This window comes from Podarcis erhardii, assembly GCF_964252035.2.
Source record: "Podarcis erhardii genome assembly, chromosome: 1".
NCBI classification, from domain to species: Eukaryota; Metazoa; Chordata; class Lepidosauria; order Squamata; family Lacertidae; genus Podarcis; species Podarcis erhardii.
The window spans coordinates 91942549-91962108 of NC_138497.1; the positions used below are offsets into that span (position 1 = coordinate 91942549).

General features: G+C 48.4%; 1 protein-coding gene across 2 annotated transcripts; it reads left to right on the forward strand.

Annotated features, from left to right (window-relative positions):
* The first annotated feature begins 964 nt into the window (after positions 1 to 964).
* INHBB (inhibin subunit beta B) lies at positions 965 to 13819 on the forward strand. 2 transcript variants are annotated; one of them, XM_081853154.1, is made up of 3 exons: positions 965 to 979; positions 3916 to 5766; positions 10944 to 13819. In XM_081853154.1, exons 2-3 carry the CDS (start codon positions 5352 to 5354, stop codon positions 11717 to 11719), a joined length of 1191 nt encoding a protein of 396 aa, XP_081709280.1. In that variant the 5' UTR covers positions 965 to 979; positions 3916 to 5351; the 3' UTR covers positions 11720 to 13819. The 2 variants fall into 2 exon arrangements, with proteins under 2 accessions (XP_081709280.1, XP_081709279.1); XM_081853153.1 differs by lacking the exon at positions 965 to 979 and having other exon boundaries at positions 3768 to 5766.
* Positions 13820 to 19560: the final 5741 nt, after the last annotated feature.

A 19560-nucleotide genomic window follows, 5' to 3' on the forward strand; every position in this document is an offset into this window, starting at 1 on the left:
CTTCAGGATAAACAGGCTTAAGTAAATGACACAGAAAAGCATAGGAGAGGGATGGAAATGGCACCGGGCTGCCTCTGCATCAAGGAGTAGCCAGCATCTCTCCGGATGTTGCACTACAGCTGCCACCATCCCAGACACATTGGCCATATTGGTTGAAGCTCATGGGAGTTGTAGTCGGGAGAGCACCACCTTGGCGACGCAATCTAGATTGCACAATGAGCGCACGTGTGTTCACGCGCGAGCAACTTTATTATTAACATATCTGTTTGCCATCACACGCCTCGACGCGGCGCCGATGCTAACATAAAACTGCCCTAGAAGGAGAGGGAGAAAAGGCGCATTCAGACAGCTGGCCCATTTCCAGCTGTAAGCGACAGGCGGAGCCCTTTGCCTAAAGTTTCCATGCCAGAGGCTGCCTGCCGCCGCCGCCGCCGCCGCCATGGTATCGCGAAGACGATCGCTCGCCTGCCTGTGCCCGGCAGCGTCGCTTTCACCTGCTTTGTAAAGCAATCACCCCACCCGGGCCGAGGCTTGAGCCCCAAAGGGAAAAGGCGCCTGCCCTGCCCACAACAGCAGGTGAGCAAACTGCTGTTTCTACAAGAGCAGAGCTTTGGCAAACTCTCTCCCCTGCCTCTGTAACTTAGCAGGTGTGATCGCAGCTCTGTCTGTGACGCAATATGTGCCCCTCCCCGCCAAGCCTGTCCCGGGAATGCCCTTTGAGTTATGGGCAACGTGTGTATGTGCGTGTGAGGAGAGAGAGTGTGTGTGTGGTATTTCTTCGGTGTCATCCTGCCTGTGCGTCCTTCCTGGCGCGTTGTGTTCTGTGGCGGCCTGTCCGAGGGAGGCGCTGCTGGTGATGCTGAGAACCGGAGCGCGCGCCAAACAGACCCAAGCAGCAAAATGAAATAGCCACGCGAGCGCTGCCTGACTCCGGATCAGCTGAAAGCCTCGAGACAATCCGAGGCATATTTACTTGGAAGTAAGTCCCGTCGAACTCAGCGGGGCTTGATTCTGAGTAAAGGAGCTGTGGGATTGCTCTGCAAGTCTCTTTCCCCGGGAGAAAGCCCCATTGCACTCAATGGGTCCGTACTTCTGCGTTGACCCCTATAGGACTCCGTGGCATGTCTGCTTTAAATCACAATGGTGGGAACATTTCTGAAAGGCGCATGGACGGAGCCGAATGATAAAGAACGATCGTAAAAGTTCCAGCACTTTGGTTTAACTCACGTGCGTGGTTAGTTACAGGTAGTTACGCTCCGGCATGAGCGTAGCCAGGATTTTTTTTGGGGGGGGGGCAGAACCTCAGGTTTGTATTGATGGGGGGCAGCTGCTCCCTGCCCCTCCCCCGGCTATGCCCCCCCCGGTGCTAAATGTGGCCATTATAATATCAGCCACCCAACTTCATTCCCCGAGAGAGACGGATGCCAACCATTCTACTAGCCACAGAGTTGCCAAGCGATCTGGTTTTGCATACTGCAGGGGAGGGGGAGCCTGTGCGTGCAATTGGGCTGATGTTGTGTTTAGGCTGTGCGCTCTTTTTGTTATTACTATGGCTCGTAAATACTGCTTTGCCGGGAAGGACTGTTGGGGAAGTAGACTGGAGGGGGAAGCGTGCTGAGGATCTGACGTTGCACCGTGTGTGTGTGTGTGTGTGTGTGTGTGTGTGTTTTCGTTTCTGGCCAGCGCACTCTCTTCGCCTTCGGGGAGCGCTCGCCTTTGTGCGGTGTTTTGTGCGTGTTGGCTTCGTGCGCTCGCTGGGTGGGTGTTCGTTTCTTTTGGCTCGCTGTCGCCCGAGCTAAGGGCAAGATTCCCACTGGCAGTGCCAGGTGCAAGCGCAGCGCCGCTCCTCCCCCCCCCCCGTTCCCTGAGTTTCTCGGCCGCCCCCTCGGAGCTCGAGGCTGGCCATTAAGGATTCCGCTAGGCAAGCCAAAGGGACGCACAAGGCTGCACAGCCCAGCGCGCTGAGGCGGTGCCAGCCTAGGGGTGGGGTGGACAAGCAGGCCAACCCCTCCGCCCTCCGCATTAGATAGGGAGAGAAAAGGACCGGCGCTGGGTTCCAAGGAGGTGGGGGAAGCACAGCGGAGAGTTGAGAAAAGCCAGGGATTTCCCCGAGGAGAGAGGAGAGGCTCAAGAGGCAGCGGCGACCGCAGCGAGAATGTCCCCAGAATATCAACAAGCAGAAAAGGCGCGCAGGGCATCAGTCAGCCCCCTCGCCTTCTCTTTCTCTTCTCCCTTTCTCCAGTCTTCCTCTCCACTTTTAGGAGCCTAGCAGTGGTTCCTCCCCACGCTTCCTCGTTGCATCTGGATAGGTAGGGACATCATTCTCGAGGTCAATTCTCTGAGCAAAAGCGACCAGAAAAAACGGGAAAAACAAAGCTTGGCGACCCCTTTGCCCAGTGCCAGACCTCTGAGTAGCGGAGGATTAATTCCCACCCTGCTATTTTCCCATAGAAAGAGGCGGTATATATAGATCTCATGCTGAGCGCATCCACCCACGTGCAGTTGTGCCTTGTTGCACTTCCTACATACAGGCAGCCTCTGCGCACCTGCGTGCAACTCATGGGCGAGGCCTTCTTCGGACACTGGCGATGAGCTTTCCAGGCTTGTAATGCTCATCTCCAGTCAAGAAGCGTAGGGGACTGTTATTTCTATTTTGGCATATGGGGAACAAGGCGGAGTGACGTGCTCCAGGCCACCCAAGCTGCCAGCCCCCGCACCCCGCTGCAATGGGATTTGCACCCAGGTCTCAGTCTCCACGTAACCATTGATAGCATGCCCGCCGACACACGGGTCCATAGACCGAAACATCATACTGAACATACTTCGGCTGGAACTGCACTTATCAGTATGCTGTGTGTGTGTGTGTGTGTGTGTGTGTGTGAGAGAGAGAGAGAGAGAGAGAGAGAGAGAGAGAGAGAGAGAAAGAGAGATATTGAGGGGGGCGGGCGTGGATGTGCTTGTTTAGAAGCAGGAATATACACTACATTTGAAACTGCTTTTGCCAAACGTGCTCCAAAACAGGCAAAAGCAGCGCTCCTAGAGAGAGGTCCCAGTCCTGAAAAACTCAGGGGGCAGCCGGATGATCCCCTCCAGATGTTTCTGGACTACATCTGCAATAAGCCCGAGGCAGCATGGCCCACGAGATCAGGGGGCTTGTATACCATAAGAAACTGTTTTAGGTTCTGAAAGTGCCACGGATCTCTTCCACGTTTTAGCCACCCCTTTGGGCATTATCTCAGCAATCGGAGCAATAAAACTGCTAGCACATTTGCAAAGCTAAGCAGCGTCAGGTATGCTTTCAAACTGGATGGGGAATCGCGTGTTGAGATTTCTTGGACTAGCTGACCCTCAGGATCCCTTGCAACTCCACAATTACCTGATTCTATGATTCTGACAGCCCTGCAAGGTAGGTAGGCTAGTGCTGTTGCCGCTCCCCATATCGCACAGAGAGGACCCTGAAAGGGGAGGGCGAATGCGGCTTCCCCGAGACCACCTCGCTTCGACTGAGCTGGAGCTTTAGCCAGAGACATCGCAGCTCATGCTCTCAACCACCGCGCCATTCACCGGCTAATTAGTTTAATTGCGCTGCTGCTAACTTTATCCGGATTCCTCCTTTTCGCTGGCAATGAGTGTTGGACAATGAGTGTTCCACGTAATATCCTTCTCTCCCTCTCAGTATTGAAGGGCTGTCGCGGGGTGGTGGTGAGGTGGGTGGGGGCGTAGTTAAAGGAACAAGCATAGTTAATATTTCCACATCAGGAAGTTGCTGCTGCAGAAGCCTGCAGGCGAAAATGCTTAATCTCGACAGTGCAGAGCCTGTGGCGCCTAGTCTGTTATAGGTTGGAGATCCCACGTGGTTTTAACTTCTGTATAAAAGTTTCTGTAGAAAAGTGGCCCAATGTTGTGATTTGGCAGGTCAAAAAGAAAGAAAGAAAAGAAAAGAAAAAGAAAGAAAGAAGGGGGGGGGTTTAAACCCGTCGCCAGGAGATTAGAGGCAGATAAGCGAGGGAGAACAAGGCGCTTCTCCAACCGAGACCTTCCACTTGGCGATCGGAGGCGGAACGTCAGGTTCAGGAGCTGGAGAGAGAGAGAGAGAATAAAACACAAGAAGGCACAGGCAAAGATCAACAGCGGCAGGAAGGCAGCGCGGTGGGTCTGCCTTTTTACTCACGAGAAGCCCAGTGCCAAATAACAAGAAGGGCGGGATTTGCTGAATGCGAAGGAAAGCCTGAACAGACGGCTACTTTGAAGCAGGACCTGCTGACTTCGATTTCCAGTCGCTTCTGGAGCTTTACTTGCCCGCTTTCTTCCGGGGCTTTAAACACTACTACTACCATTACTACTTGTATGTTTTTTTATTTAACTGTTTTAATGTGGACAGCTGCATGATCGCGGGCTCTCCAGAAAGGGCCCCCATCGGCTGGGCTGGAGCCCCAACTTGACCCCCCTCCCGCAAAAGAGGGGAAAGTGTGGGGGAGAGGGAGTACCCGCCTTTGTGGATCGGACTGAGTGTCGTCGTCCCGTCCCCCCCCGCGCGCCGCCGCCTTCCCCTCCCCTCCTCCTCCTGCGCGCTGCCCGCTCTTGGCTTTCAGGTTAACTTCGCTTTGCCAGAGGCGGGCGAACCGAGGCTGCGGCGGCGGGCGCGGAAGGGAGAGCGAGCGAGCGAGCGAGCGAGCTAGGCAGGGCGCGCGCTACCCGCGCCGAAGGAGACGCGGCCGCGGAGCGCAACGAGGGACCGCTTGCTTCGCGCGGACGAGAGTTGGCTCGCTTCCCCTTCTCCCCCCCCCCCCAGCCTTGTGGCAAAGGGAACAGAGGGAGGCACCGCTGCCGGGAGTGCGCCCAGCTCGCCGCGATAAATTGGATTGACTCTCTCAAGCTGCCCAGTTGATCCTCCGCGCCACCCCTCCCCCCTCCCCTCTGGCCTTCCGATGACTCTGGACTAAAAAAGATCGCCCTCCTCCCCACCCACCCCCGGTGTCCGCACTCCCCCCACCCCTCTTTTTCCTTTTTGGCTGGACTCTGCGCGAGCTGGAGGCGAACAAACTGAAACCATGAAGCAGGAGCTGTCGGCTTCGGAGATGCCCGCTGGCAACTGACCGCCGGGAGGCCGCCGGGGGACTCGGGCTCTCCGGGATCGCCCCCTCTCCGCCCGCCCCCCGCCCTGCCGCTCCCAACTTGCCGCCTTGCCTCCCGCCGACCTGCTCGCTGGCTGGCCAGCCGAGGGGGACGCCCGGATCCGGCTCGCCGGCCTCCCCCTGTCCTCCCCAACATAGCGCCCCCTTGAGCTCCGCGCACCCCTCTCGGGCGCTCGCCGGCTCGCATCGCCGCGCCGGACCTGCCTGGAGCTCGGCATGGACGGGGCGGCTCGGAGGGGGGCCCTGGCCGCGCTGCTGCTGCTCCTGCTGCTGGCCGCCTGCTGGCTGGTGCTGGGCGCCGGTGCCTCGCCCACCCCTCCCGGAGCCGCCCCGCAGCAGGACACTTGCACCTCGTGCGGCTTCCGGCGGCCTCCCGAGGAGCGCGGGGCCGTGGACGGCGATTTCCTGGAGGCCGTCAAGCGGCACATCCTGAGCCGCCTGCAGATGCGAGAGCGGCCCAACATCACCCACGCCGTGCCCAAGGCGGCCATGGTCACGGCGCTGCGCAAGCTGCACGCCGGGAAGGTGCGCGACGACGGCCGCGTCGAGATCCCCAGCCTGGACGGCCAGGCCAGCGGCGGCCCCGCGGCGCACGAGCAGCTCTCCGAGATCATCAGCTTCGCCGAGACAGGTGGGCCGCCCGCGCGTCGACCTAGCCCGCTTTGACCTCTTTGCCCTCCTACCCTCCTCGGCCTGTATGCCCTAAGCATCCAGTCTCCCACCCCCAGCAGTTTCTTGACCTCCAGCAAAACCTTCTCGGCCTCCCACCCAGGCACATGCCCCCGCCCCGCACCTTGCAACCTTGAAGTTAAACGTTTCTGTTTTGGACGCAGTTTGTCCAATCCAGCATTGTCTACCCGCCCAATCTATCCTGTCCCATCCGGTTTCGTTCTTTTGCCGATTACTTTCTGTTAGCTCACTTGTTTAGTCGTGTCCGACTCTTCGTGACCCCATGGACCAGAGCATGCCAGGCACTCCTGTCCTCCACTGCCTTCCGCAGCCTGGCCAAACTCATGTTGGTGGCTTCAAGAACACTGTCCAACCATCTCGTCCTCTGTCGTCCCCTTCTCCTTGTGCCCTCCATCTTTCCCAGCATCAGGGTCTTTTCCAGGGAGTCTTCTCTTCAGGATCTGCCCTTCCAGTGTAGCACTCAGGGCTGATTTCCTTCAGAATGGATAGGTTTGATCTTCTTGCAGTCCATGGGACTCTCAAGAGTCTCCTCCAGCACCATAATTCAAAAGCATCAATTCTTCGGTGATCAGCCTTCTTTATGGTCCAGCTTTCACTTCCATACATTACTACTGGGAAAACCATAGCTTTAACTATACGGACCTTTGTTGGCAAGGTGATGTCTCTGCTTTGTTAGCTCACTAGCACCCCATTAATTTATTTGCCCTGCAGGCCGGATTCCTGCCTCACTGGTTTTTATGTAAATCTCATTCTTGCCTTCATCCCTTCATTTGTTAGCTTGTCATGCAGATCAAGTCATTGTCTCTTTGACGTGTACAGCACCCTTCTAGACCAGGGGCGCATCCCTCTCACTTACCTTGTTTATTCATCTGCATTAGCGGCTACACTCTGTGCTCTCCTTCACTTTACTGGTCCTTATTCCAGCACATCTACTGTGCCAGCTCATTCACCCATCCATCTAAGAAGAGCCTTCCCTTCTCCAGACTTATACATCCATACAGGGTACTCTCAGGCACCTCTCCTATACTCACATGGGTATATCCTTCCCATGACCCATTCACTATCTCTCATGCCACCCATCTCTTCTTATCCACCTCCTTATCTGTTCCTTATCCACATGCTCCATTTCCCAGTGTCCTACAGGATAGTTACCCTTCCATCCCTAACATTGTGTGACTTCTTCTCTTCATCCAGTAATCCGTCCTCATACCTTTTTGCATCCATCCATCCTCCTAACTCATCCATGGATTCATCTCCTATGCTCACTTTCAATACCAGTCAGGTACCTGTCACACATAGGCATCATTTTATATGCCTGTTCAGTACACCCACCTATTTACCTTTCTACTAACATCCCACTCATTCAGTCACCTCCTTCCGCATCTCATTTAACCTCAGGTATATTCTTCTCTTCCTTCCTCTGCTGCACATACCTGTCCAACCCATGTCATCTAATCCCCTTTGTTGACCTACACTCTCCATGTATTCTAAATCTTATGATCTTGCATACAGTACCCACTTGGTGATCCCATCCATCCATCCATCCATCCCACTACATATCATGTTGAGTTTTAAATGCACCCCTCTATCCTTAAACCTATCACATACCTCTTTATTGTTTTCTATTTCCTTATTCCATACTCATCCATTCACACACACTTTCAAACCATGCATAGTAGTGAATTGGTACTGAACCAGCCTATTTATTTATTTCCCACAAATCTACTGTATACAGTCACCCCTGTTGTATTTGCCCATGCACTATAATTGCCACATGTGACCCACTCATCAACAATACAGTATCTGTTCAACTTAATCTCAGTTTCTTGTAACATCCATTTTTGCTTCTTTTGGTACTATGCCTCTCCATGGTTCTTTAATGGTAATCTAGTCTTTATAGCATTGCCTCCATCCATCCACCATTCCTGGTTTAGTCAATCTAAGTTTGGTTCTGAAACAGTCATTTCATCACTCTCAGGCTGATTTTCACTCATCTATCTAAAATGCCATAAGTATCTGCTCTCCATCTTCTTTATCCACCCATCCTATCCACTTGAGCAAGATGCTCTTGCTCAGTAGCCTACCCTATACCATATCTCCTTTGGTATCCCTAACTACAGAAGTGTAGATTTTCTTTTTAATGTATGCTTCTTCAGTTAGGTACTACAGCTTGTTAGCTAGTCTACCAGAATGATTTAGTTTCTCTCCGTCTACCTCTAAGCTTCTCCACCAATGCATACAACAGATTGTCATTTTTGAACTGTTTTACAGTATAACTTGAGGGTTCTTTGGAAGCTTATCAGGGAATTATCAGTGAAGTTCAGCAGTGGTGAACAAGCTCTCATTCCTTACAGAATGCAGCCACAATGTTTTAAGCTACATTCTCAGTTTGTCTAGGGCTGGGCTGGGAAAGCTTAGCTGGTCCAGAAGTTCCATCCTTTATGGCCCATCTGATGAGAGTTGGTATCAAACAGCATCAGGAGGGTCACTGATTCCCCATCCCTCACTGTGCCCACACTAGCTGAGTTTGTGCAAGGCATGTGCCCCTAAATTCATTTCCATGTTCTAGGAATCTATGGCAGGATAGCCAGGAATCTTTTCAGCAGACTATGTGACATGGGAAAGGTTCCATTAAGGTAGAAAGTCCAAAAACCGCTGTAAGAGCTGCAGGTTCAGGGGAGAGGATAGCTGAATGGATGAAGAGACGTGCTGCAAGAATAGATAGGTGGATGGCTCTATTAAACCTATTAGTTCTCTTTCTCTTTCTCCCTCTTTCACTTCATTTATTACTTTCTCTTTATCACCATCAAAAATACTTGGCTTGTTTGTTTTGCTTGTCCATTACTTGCTTACTATATTTACAAGTTTCCAAGCTGCATGCAGGTCAAGAGCTATGCTTTGGATGCCTAGAGGACAAGAGAGGTGGCTTTCCAGAGGCTGTTCAGCTCCAACTCCCAGCTGCTCCAGCCAGCATGGCCAGGAGTCCGAGAAGATGGGAGTTAGAGTCCAACAACACCTGAAAGGTCACTAGTTCCCTATCCCTGCTATAGGGTGTAGGATGCCCAGCGGTGTGGCGCTGAGACACATACAATAATTCATATGGTATACAAGGTGTTCTTTCTGCCAGGGTCCCAGAAGACCATGATAAGAATACATGCTCATTTGAAATGATAAAGTACTATGAGAAGATCACAAGAACTCAATGGTTAGGAGCAGCTGAAGCTGCCTTATACTGAGTCAGACTATTGGTTCATTTAACTCACTATTGCTGATACTGGCAGAGGCTGTCTAGAGCCTCATGCATGGGACATTCCCAGCCCCACCTGGAGATGCTGAGGATTGGACCTGACATCTTCTGTACGCAAAGCTCAACCACCCAGCTAATTGTGCCTTCCCTTTTGGACCAGATTTAAATGGCACTGTAACAAGGATTCAGTAGTTCTAGATGACAATGGCAGTGCTGAGGTTTCTATTTCTGGTATACTGGATGAAATGGAATTGAATGAAGAATATTGGGTGAAGCCATGATCGGACCAATCCTGTGCATGCCTATTTAGAAATCAGTCCTGCTGAGTTCAATGGCACTTTCCTAGGTAAGTGTGCATAGGATTATAACCACAGGGGTCAGAAAGGTTTAGGTTAAGAGATGTCAGTGACATGTTTGACAGCTCCTCCCATTTATTGTTCATATTATAAAAAATAAAAGTGCAAATGAGAAGGTAGCAACCAAATGCTGTAGCATTTGTTTTTTGGCTTTTCATAGAATCATAGAATTGTAGAGTTGGCAGGGACCATGAGTGTCATCCAGTCCAACTCCTTGCAATGCAGGAATATTTCACCCCATGTGGGGCTTGAACCCACAACCCTGAGATTAAGAGTCTCATGCTCTACTGACTGAGCTATTTCTTCCATGAAGAGATACCAGGCACAAGTCAGCATTGCTTAGCTCACTGAGCAATTTTAGTGGGATTTGTAATAAGTCATTATGCTTGGGGTATACGCTTGGTACCTGTGGTAAACACACACACACACACACACACACAACATTAACTTTTCGAGGAGCGGTAGAGGCTGACCCATTAGCTGAATGGGGCACTGCACCAATAGTCTCCATCTTCCCTCAGGCAGCACCCATTTGCCTGCCAGTCCATGTTTGTATGGTATAGCATATCTCCACCTGCAATTCAGTACAGGGCAGTCCAGATAGACACTGATTTATACTTCTGTAAGAAGGTGGCCTAGTGGGACACGGGTGGCGCTGTGGGTTAAACCACAGAGCCTAGGACTTGCCGATCAGAAGGTTGGTGGTTCGAATCCCCGCGACGGGGTGAGCTCCTGTTGCTCGGTCCCAGCTCCTACCAACCTAGCAGTTTGAAAGCACGTCAAAGTGCAAGTAGATAAATAGGTACCGCTCTGGCGGGAAGGTAAACGGTGTTTCCATGCACTGCTCTGATTCACCAGAAGCGGCTTAGTCATGCTGGCCACATGACCGGGAAGCTGTACACCAGCTCCCTCGGCCAATAAAGCCAGAGTCGGCCACAACTGGACCTAATGGTCAGGGGTTCCTTTACCTAAGAAGGTGGCCTTAGTTAACTGGACTAGTTAAGAGCCTGTATTTCCCAAGGATCATGGGGCTGCTGGGTGAGATTACAGCACATCTAAATTGTAACCAAATCCTTTCTCTGAAAAATGTTCTCTGATTGTTAGCAACCTGTGCTTTCTGGGAAAATTATACATGAAGTCTGCCTTTGCCAGGCCAACACTTAAAAAAACACGCCACTAATTAGCACTTATCCAGGTGCTCACAGAGTTCCTTTCATGGCTCTCAATCTCTCTGACCTTAATTGCTGATTTCTAAGGATCTGGTATTTTTTTCACCTATAGCCTGATTAGTTTCTCTCTGGGAACTCACTTAGCAATGGGTTTATAAATACTGACTCAGCTGCCAAGCTCACTTTGCAATTTACACTAATCCATTTACCTTTGGTCATTTTATTTATTTACATTATTATTACCTTTTTTGGCATCTAGTAATTTGCTGCAGATATTTCCTTTAAAAGCAAAGCAAAGCAGCACACCTTTTTGAACTTAACGGCATTTCTTCCCCTTGCATCTTAGATGACCTGGCTTCCTCTCGAGTTCGCCTCTATTTCTTCATTTCCAATGAAGGGAATCGGAACTTGTTTGTGGTTCAAGCCAACCTGTGGCTTTACTTGAAGCTGCTTCCATATGTCTTGGAGAAAGGCAGCCGGCGGAAAGTAAGAGTCAAAGTGTATTTCCAAGACCCGGACACTAGCAGCAAGTGGAATGTGGTTGAAAAGAAAGTTGATCTCAAAAGAAGTGGCTGGCACACATTTCCCATGACAGAACCAATCCAGGCTCTGTTTGAGAAAGGGGAAAGAAGACTGAACTTGGATGTTCAGTGCGAAGGCTGCGAAGAGTATTCAGTGCTGCCAATTTATGTGGACCCCGGGGACGAGTCTCACCGGCCTTTTTTAGTGGTGCAAGCCCGCTTGGCTGACAACAAGCACAGAATCCGGAAAAGAGGCCTGGAGTGTGATGGCAGGACCAATTTATGTTGCAGGCAACAGTTTTTCATTGACTTTAGACTCATTGGATGGAATGACTGGATCATAGCGCCACATGGTTACAATGGGAATTACTGTGAAGGGAGCTGCCCGGCCTATTTGGCTGGTGTCCCGGGCTCAGCTTCCTCTTTTCACACCGCAGTGGTGAATCAGTACCGCATGCGAGGGCTGAACCCAGGCACTGTGAACTCCTGTTGCATCCCGACCAAACTTAGCTCAATATCCATGCTGTACTTTGATGACGAATACAACATCGTGAAGAGGGACGTTCCCAATATGATTGTGGAAGAATGTGGTTGCGCCTGATTTGGGGAAGGGGTGTGTTTGACAAGGGGCAGGAGGTCTAGGACATTCCCATACAGAAATGGAATTAGAAGGGTGGTTTTGCTGAATATTCTTCCAGGCATGGATGTTTTATATATATATATAAAAATCACCACAGAGAGGCAACAGCAGCAAGGAGCAGAGATTACAACAGCAGCAAAGATATGTGTATTGTTTCACTCTGTTGTCAGGGCCGTGGCAGTTCGTGGTTCTTGGACACTAAACTATGCTACCACTTATAGACTAATGCTATGAAGTACCTTAATCCCACCCACACACCCAAGGACACAAAGCACACACACACACGCAGAGAGAGAGAGCGATACACACAAACACACACGGTTGCATGATGCAGATTGGAGGACAGAAGCAAGTTTAAACAAAGAAAGGAAAGGGAGTTAAATGTCTGCCAGTGATTAAAAAACAATACAGTGGGCCAATAGCCATTTCATCTGTCAGCCAGCCAGCCATGTGTTTAGAATGAAACCACAGGGAAGCACAAAAAGAGAAAACAGTCTAATATATTCGCATACGCAGGTATTTAAGTGACCAAACGACCAACCTTCACCTCTAAGGTCTAAAAAAAAGGGAAGGAGTAGCAGGCTACCTGATTTACAGCATGATGAGCCCTTCCTCTTGAGGTTAAACATAATGTGTATATATATATATTTTTAAAGAAATCACAAATGGCCTATAGCACTTCCAGAGTAGAATATTGCTACGAGAGAAATATACTTAAGCAAGTACCATGAGCTTAATATAATCACAGTTGCTGTATTCTTCTGAATGGTATGTTGGCATGATTTCATGCTTTTAATGGGCTATGAGATACTCCCATCCTCACCCCATGTGGGATCGGTATCCTGGCCGCATCATCTCAAAAAGGGCTTGGGTCCATCCTGTCCCCATTTTTTGTTCGCTATTCATCTCAACAGTCTTCACCTTCTCAGAACATCGGCGACATCAAAAGTTGCAGCTTGTGTCCCGCCTCAGGGGAATCAGCAAGAGCAGGCTTGGAGCGGCTGGGGAGGAGTAACAGGGAGAAGAGGAAATGGATGGTGGTGATGAATTATAGCCACACAGTGGATACATTTTGAGGGAGTGTATGCGGGTGTGGAAATGCAAGGCGTTTTGTAACGGTTGAGGAACATTGGAGAAGACTTACGGATGGGCGGGGGGGGGGGGACAAGAGTGGGGAGAGGGTTTTTTTAATTTTAAAAAAAACCCTTCCCAGAATATGTCAAGGATGGCTGCAGAGCTCAAACCCCACCCCCCATGCTACAGCATAGCACTCGCAAACTGCTTGAATGCACATTATTATAGCACTTGCAGATTTCAATGCCTTGAATGGTTGGGACTTGGTGGTGCACTTCTCTTTGCTCACTTATCTCTAGGTTAAAAACAAGTGCCGCATGAGCTATGCAATTTTTAAAAAAGTGTTGACCCATACTAGACGAAACTGGACTGAAATGAGATGACTTTTTAATATTTTTTTTATACTTGAAATTAAATCTTTTGCTTCTTTTTTTTAAAAGCGAATGATTGCTTTTCATGTTTGCACTGATGTAGTTGCACGACTTAGTCAAGAGAAAACTGCCATTTGAAGAAGAAGAAAAAAGGTTATTTTTATAGCAGCAATAATAATGATGATGATGATGATGATGATGAACACAGTGAAATGTATTATACATAAGATTTTGGAACCAAAGAGGCCAACATATTAATTGTAATTTTTATCAGATGGCAAGGTCATCATATATCTATATATCATGTAATGATACTGAATACTCTGCTGTGAGGCCTACCAATTTTTTTTTTCAGGGTACAAAATTGATTCTGTGACATTTGGGTCAGTGTCTTTTCTATACCAACAACACATAGCAGACGAGATGTGCATCCTTTAAAAAAGAAGAAGAAAGAAAGAAAGAAAACCCCAGTTGTTGTTTATTTAATAAAGTCCCTTATAGGTTCTGTTCCATAATAATTTAAATACAAAACAGCTTTCACTTAGATTTTGCTGTCAGAGTATTTTACATTTGTGTACAGTTTAAGTAAATAAAATGGAGCGAGAGAGAAAAAAAAGTTTGAGGGCTGCGGCAGCTTCTTGCAGTTTTCCTGGCCTGTTTCAGAAACCCCTTTGTTACAAAGAATATCCAGAGCTGGAGAGGACCAAAGCCTCATCGCTGAAGATGCTTACATGCCACTGAATGGGACCACGCATGCGTAACCATTTGTTGGATAAGCCAAGGAGTGCAGGTGCAAGCCTCGTTCAATTCCACACATGATTAAGGTTAGGCACACACAATCTGCGGGCAGGTGGGACACAGCCGAGGGCCAAGATTAACTGGGAAGGAGTTTGCTTTTTTGCTCTCACCCTCCCTTTCAGAATATTCCTACAAATGCATCTTGTACCATGACAATGGCTTTCTTTTTTTCCTGCAGGGGGTGGAATAGCCCATAAGAGCTGGGCTGGTGGTTTTCAAGCTGGTTACGTACAGGGAATGTGTTCCACCTTGGCTTGTTTGCTTTGGGACCCATGAGTGTCACCCATAGGATCTCTGCAGGGGATGGTATGTGTGTAGTTTTAGAAAGCAGTAGCTCAGCATGCTGGTCTCCCAGTCACCTTGTGTAGCCTGAGTGAATGCTTGGTGACCTGACTAGGGTGGTCACTTACAGGTGAAAAAGAGGAAATGAATCGCCCCTCACCTCAAAAGAGGACAAAACAACCATCGCCACCACCCAGATTAAAAAAAAAAATTAAATTCCAAATTCAATAGCTGCAAATGTAGAAATAATTATGCTAATTTAAGCAGAAATGCAGCACATCTCACCATAGCAGGGGAGGCTGTGTCCAGGTTCCCTTTATGCCTACCTAGTCTGATGCCCACCTGCCGATGGGCAGCCTTAGGGTATCTGCTTGCCTCTTCTTACAGTTCTTCATCATGAAGCTTGACTTGGACCAGCTAGCATTCTGTTAAGTGGGACACAAGGCCACCCAAGACTCCTGCCATGATGCAAGTGAAGGCTGGTAAGACTGGACACACTGTCTTCTAGGGGTGGTTGTGTGATATTGCAGTTATTCTTCCTGAGTTAGTCCTGAACACATTCAGGTCAAGTCTGGGGTCCCTTGGAAAATCAGTGGCCTATGCAATTTCTAGCCTTGAGACAACAGCTAGCATTTGTTCAGACATGTCATGTTTTACAGAGAGAGGGAGAGCTGAAAGGTACAGTGTCCATTTCCAGACTAGTACTGTACTAGCTATGGTGCAATCCAATGCAGGGCATTGGGGGCTTTCTCCTTAGTCACATGAACACTATTACTTAGGGCTTGTTCTCCAAGCAAAATGCAACCTGTGTTTCTGTCTGCACTGCACAATGTAGATAGTGGAACCGCTTGGCTTCTCCTCAGACTATACCAATAGCCATGGAAGTCTGGCCTTCAGAATAGGGTGTAATCTTGCAGTCGTTTCCTGTTTTGCATTATAACAACTGACTGTGATGCAGAGTAGGTAATTCTGTTGGTGCTATGCAGAATTAGGGCCTAACTGGACAAGGTAATGGGGACTCTTAATCTGGACCTCTCAGTTATTTACAGTTTAGGAAACAGCCACTGAAGTCAAACCCTCAATTTGTATATGGGATCACAAATGGGGGGGGGCGTATTCCTTCCCTCCAGTGATGAATGAAAATTTTCCCAATGAAAATTGCTTCCCCACTTTGTCTAAGTATATGAGAGTTTCTCCTGGTGGGACAAAGAGCAGCCTTGAGGTAGGGGAGTTTCATTGGGGAAATAACTTACCCCTGCTATTCCCTGGAGTCATGGTCATGGTTCTGATCTGAATCTGCTTTCCTTGACCCCACCAAACAGCTGTTTCCTAAAATTTAAAGAGATAGGAAGTTCAGTGACAGATCTCTGTTGTCCCATCTACATAGACCATTAGAATAATAAAATCATAGAACTTGAGGGTCATCTAGTCCAATACTCCTATCTCAACATGTGGTCCCCCATCCAATTTGAAACCATCCCAGACCCTCCTTAGCTTTGCAAATGTGCTGGCAGTTTTATTACTGTACATGGTATTGTTAAATATCACTGTTTGCGCCGTCAGGCCCTTTAATCAGTGGTGCAGTTAGGCCATTTTAGGCTCTGGACTTAATGATCTTGGGATCCTCTCCCCATTTTTAGATGGTCAGAAATAGTACTTTGCTTACTTCAAAATAGGCACTGCTGTGTTTGGGGACTTTCTGCTTATATTGCTGAGTGGATTTCTAACCCACAAATCTTGCCCTGATGGCACCACCGCCTTTAATTTGCATTTCCATTTATTTATTGCACTTATAGCCTCCTTTCCCCCAAAGAGCTCAAGGTGGTGCACATGGTTCTCCCCATCTCATTTAATCCCCCCAATAATCCTGTGAGGTAGGCTAGGCTGAGGGACAGTGATTGGCCCAAACTGACCCAGTGAGCTTCATGACGGCTGAGTGGGGATTTGAACCCTGGTCTCCTGGGTCCTAGTCCGATACTCAGACCACTAGACCACACTGACTCTCTTTTAGTGCAGGCAGCTATTGAGTTAAGGCAGGCCTGCCTCCCACCACTCCTCTGCATCTGGCCAATCCATGACAATACAGCAGAAAACTTACCGGTCCTACAATGCATTAGCAACCATTCAAACTATACATTGGCAGCTGCAGTGTGTGAAATGCCAGGTAGAGCACCGCAAGATGCCTTAGTGTTCATGTGCATGAATGTACATGAATATGTGCAAGGGATAGGATGTGCCCACACATTCAGATTTGAGACCTTGCAGAACAATGTTAACCAGGGGAGGAATTCTAACTTAAGAAGATGATACTTCAGCTATTCACAGGCAATTATGTAGTGTTAAGGACACAAAGAGGATAAAAAAAAATTTAATTTCACATATACGTTCAAGGGGTCTGGAATGGTGGTGATGGACCCAGAACAAGACCTTGAAGTCATAGTAAATAGCTTGATGAAGATGTTGACCCGGTGTACAGCAGCTGTAAAAAATAAATAAATTCAAATTCCATGCTAGGGATCATTAGGAAAGGGATAATTAAGAGGTGGCATGATAGAGCAGGCTTCCTCAAACTCCCTACAACTCCCATGATCCCTAGCTAGCAGGACCAGTGGTCAGGGATGATGGGAATTGTAGTCTCAAAACATCTGGAGGGCCGAGTTTGAGGACGCCTGTGATAGAAATTCATCAAATGATGCATGGTTTGGAAAAAGTGGCTAGAGATAAGTTTTTCTCCCTCTCTCATAACACTAGAACAAAGCTGAATGCTGGAAGAATCAGGACACATAAAAGAAAGTGCTTCTTCATTCATCACATTGTTAAACCACAGAAATTGCTGCTATGGGATGCAGTGATGGCCACTGACCTAGACGGCTTTAAAAGGGGATTGGACAAATTCCCGGAGGAGAGGGCTATCAATGCCTACTAGCTATGATGGCTATGCTCTGGCTCCACAGCTGGAGGCAGCAATGCTTCTGAATACCAGCTGCTGAAAAGAGGGGAGGGGAGAATTGCTGTTCTGTTCAAAGTCTGCTTGTTGCATGCATCTGTTTATCCACTGTGAGAGTAGGATGCTGGTCTGGATGGGCCATTGGACCGATCCACAGCTCTTCTTATGTTCTTATATGTTGTTGAGTTCCCAGCAGAGGTTTTTTCCATGGGAAATCCTTTTTTTTCTTTCCTTCCTTCTCCTCTGCTACTTTGCCCTCCACACTGATGTCCTCTGCTCCTCTCTACGTGGGGGGTTGGGGAGGTCAGAATTGTGCTGCCTCCCATTTGTAATAAAAACAAACCCCTGTGTTGCAATGAGAACCAGTCACAGAAATATAGACACAAGACGTAGGCTAATAACTGTTCAAGCATATTTAATAGACTAATGATATCATTCAAAAAGTAGAAATAAATCTATTAGAGACTAGTGGCGCAGAACGTCAAGCCATGTGTTCAAGATAGGCATCAAAGGTCAGTCTCACAGTGGTTATTCAAAGATTTCAACAGTAGATGTCTCAAAAGTCTAAAAAGTAAAGTTTTCTCAATAGTTTTTCAAAAGTTTCAACGGAAGACATCCCAAAAGTCTCAAGGACAGTCAGTGGCGTAGCGTGGGTTGTCAGCACCCGGGGCAAGGCAAGTAATTTGCGCCCCCTAACCCGTGGATTTGCGCCCCCTAACCCGTGGATTTGCGCCCCCTAACCCGTGGATTTGCCCTAACCCCAGATGTTGCGCCCGGTGCGGCCGGCCCCCCCTGCACCCCCCACGCTACGCCACTGAGGACAGTGTTTCCAGAATGATACTACTGTTTCGTGATAGTCTTCATCAGCTGAAAATACAATACAAAGCATACAACCAATGAATGATAACAGAATTGAGCTACCCGCATACACATTCGTAATAGCCATTCAAAAAATTAACAAAGAGATGCCAAGTCATGCAAATTCTCCAGCTCATGCTCCATAAAATGTTTATATTTTAATTTAAACACATTGTTTTTGTTTTATGAAGCTACCTTAAGTAACTCTGGTTTCTTGCTCATGCAGTCATGGAAACCTCCCTAAGACATGCCAGCATTTTAATTTTCTCAAATGCTCTCTGTCCATTTCTATCCACATGAAGACATACTGCCTCAGGGCCTGGAGATTTTCATTAAATATGAGTTGCTGGGACAAACAGTAATAAAGGGCTGCTTCCTTCACGACCTGCTTATAAGCTTACCAGACACTTCTGACTGGCCATTGTTGCAAACAGAAGGCTGGACTAGGTGGCTTCTTTGCTCTTGACCTGCACCTGGCAATGGAAGTGAAGAGACCTGACTGGGTGAAGGAGGAGACTGGCTTCAGCACACTTTGGGGTCCTTTAAAAGCGAGGAAGGGGCAGCAGAAGAGAGAGGAAGACATACACACACAAAAACAAGTCAAAGGCCACATAAAAGTCAAATTGGCAGGTCACACTTCTTTCACTGGTTTAGATCAACACTAGATAGCACAACAGAAAAAACCAGTTATAATATTTATGCAAAGTTTTGATTGACCCAGTTGTGTTAGGAACATGGAAAGCTGCCTTATACACAGTCAGGCTAGCTCAGTATTCCTACACTACTCCTACACTACAGCTACTCTCAAGGGTTTCAGCAGTGAGTATTTTGAAGGTGTTTGTAGAGGTGCCAGGGATAAAACTTGGGATATGTACATGTACTGTCCTATTGAGCTGTGATGCTCCTTCCCATGGGTGCAGCCAGGATTTTTGTGAGGGAGAGCAAGCCTTTTGTTGGGGAAGGGGGAGAACCTTAGTTTGCTATGTATTTTTATTGATTTTTATTTGGGGGGGGGCAGCTGCCACTGCCTGGCTACGCCCATGTCCCCTCCTGAGCTACTTTCCATTTGATACCAGATGGAATTGGAAAGTGGTGGTACTGTTGTCTCCATCACAGAAAAATTCAGCCCCACTTTGCACCAGGCACACACACTTTATCTTTCATCATTTATATTACTGCTTCTCCAAGTCAGTAAATGCAAGCTCTGCAGTTCAGCAGATGACTTACAATGAATGCTATACCAGAGCCATTTCATTCACAATACAGTGGTACCTCAGGTTACATATGCTTCAGGTTACAGACTCTGCTAACCCAGAAATAGTACCTCGGGTTAAGAACTTTGCTTCAGGATGAGAACAGAAATCGCGCAGCGGCGGCAGTGGGAGGCCCCATTAGCTAAAGTGGTGCTTCAGGTTAAGAACAGTTTCAGATTAAGAATGGACCTCTGGAACGAATTAAGTACGTAACCAGAG

Coding starts and splice junctions, on each gene's coding strand:
- INHBB (XM_081853154.1), top strand. CDS start 5,352: ATGGACGGGGCGGCTCGGAGGGGGGCCCTGGCCGCGCTGCTGCTGCTC. Junction 5,767..10,943: donor CATCAGCTTCGCCGAGACAG/GTGGGCCGCCCG, acceptor CTTGCATCTTAG/ATGACCTGGCTTCCTCTCGA.